Raw genomic sequence first — 1,223 nt, forward strand, 5'->3', positions numbered from 1 at the left:
GTTCTAGGCTGTTTAGTTTTTAGAGGAGCCACAGTATCCAGTACAGTCTGACAGGAGGAGTGGAGCCAAGAACTAAGCTCCTCATTTAATTTTTAAATTAAATGTTGCTGAAACAGCAAGTTTCTCAGTGGATCTGAGCTCAAAAATACAGCCTAGGTGGAGTAGTCGAACACAGATCCACTGATCCTTCAACACAGAGCATCTTCAGAAGACAAGCTGATAAAATAAAATTTAAAACATCTGTATTGTTCCATACAGGTGTGTATTGAACTGTTCGATATGGGTACATGTATTGTTGCAGCCCTAGTAAACATAGCTATAAAATGATCATATGATGACTGTGATACAGATATACTTACGTTTTATGTATATTTATAGCAAAACCACGGGAAAACTGGCATTTAGGATGAAAATATGTTTTAGTAGACGACTTTGTGGACAGTCATGAGTCTGAGGAGGGGGTTGTTTTTTTGCTGTTTATGGAGCTTTGTGCTCAGTAGGACCAGACGAGCTGCTCCTCGAAACCGCACGTTTTGCTAATGCTAATTTTGCTAACGTGCCTCTCGTCAGTCAGCTTCTGGGAGCACACGCTGATCCTCATGAACAAACACGCCCACAAAGTTCTGACCAATCACACAGTGCGAGCTGCATAGATCTGCAGTTCTGGCTGGGTTACAGTTCCGTAAATAATGTGACACCCACCCTGAAATTTAAAGATGATTTTTGGGGTTAAATTTTCACATTCTACACGAATAAATAAGATAATTTCACAGTGTGCAGCCTCCAACTAAACAGCTGATTTTCTGTTCCTGTTTTAAAAGAATAATTGTAGAAATGAGACACTTTTCCTGTCTTTGAAGGCTTGTTTCACGATGTCCTGCGTCTCTTTCAGGTCTGACGGGACTGAAGAATATAGGCAACACCTGCTACATGAACTCTGCCCTCCAGGCTCTCTCCAACTGGTGCGAACTTTTAAATCTGGTTTAGTTCATAACAAACTCATTTTTTTTAAAGGGATCCATGATTAGTTGTAACATCAGACTTTATTTGATAAACAAATATTTTAACTGTAAAATAAAGACTGTAAAAATACTGTAGGCTGTTTAGTTTTGTTAATTTTTTAAATTAATATTTTAACACGGACGGAGCCATTTTATTTACACGCAAAGCATTCTGGGTAAATGATGACGTGGATAGGTCCTCGGTGTGAGCGAGCTATATCC

At 39.0% G+C, this 1,223-nt stretch overlaps 1 protein-coding gene across 1 annotated transcript in view; it reads left to right on the forward strand.

The window, feature by feature from the left end:
• Nucleotides 1-1,223, forward strand: part of usp33 (ubiquitin specific peptidase 33) — a 22,118-nt gene that overhangs the window by 7,652 nt on the left and 13,243 nt on the right. Inside the window, exon 7 of the mRNA XM_014013002.1 lies at nt 893-962. Within this exon, the coding sequence (XP_013868456.1) occupies nt 893-962 (70 nt within the window). The remainder of the gene's footprint in view (nt 1-892; nt 963-1,223) is intronic.

The sequence above is a fragment of the Austrofundulus limnaeus genome, unplaced genomic scaffold, assembly GCF_001266775.1.
Source record: "Austrofundulus limnaeus strain Quisiro unplaced genomic scaffold, Austrofundulus_limnaeus-1.0 Scaffold97, whole genome shotgun sequence".
NCBI lineage: Eukaryota > Metazoa > Chordata > Actinopteri > Cyprinodontiformes > Rivulidae > Austrofundulus > Austrofundulus limnaeus.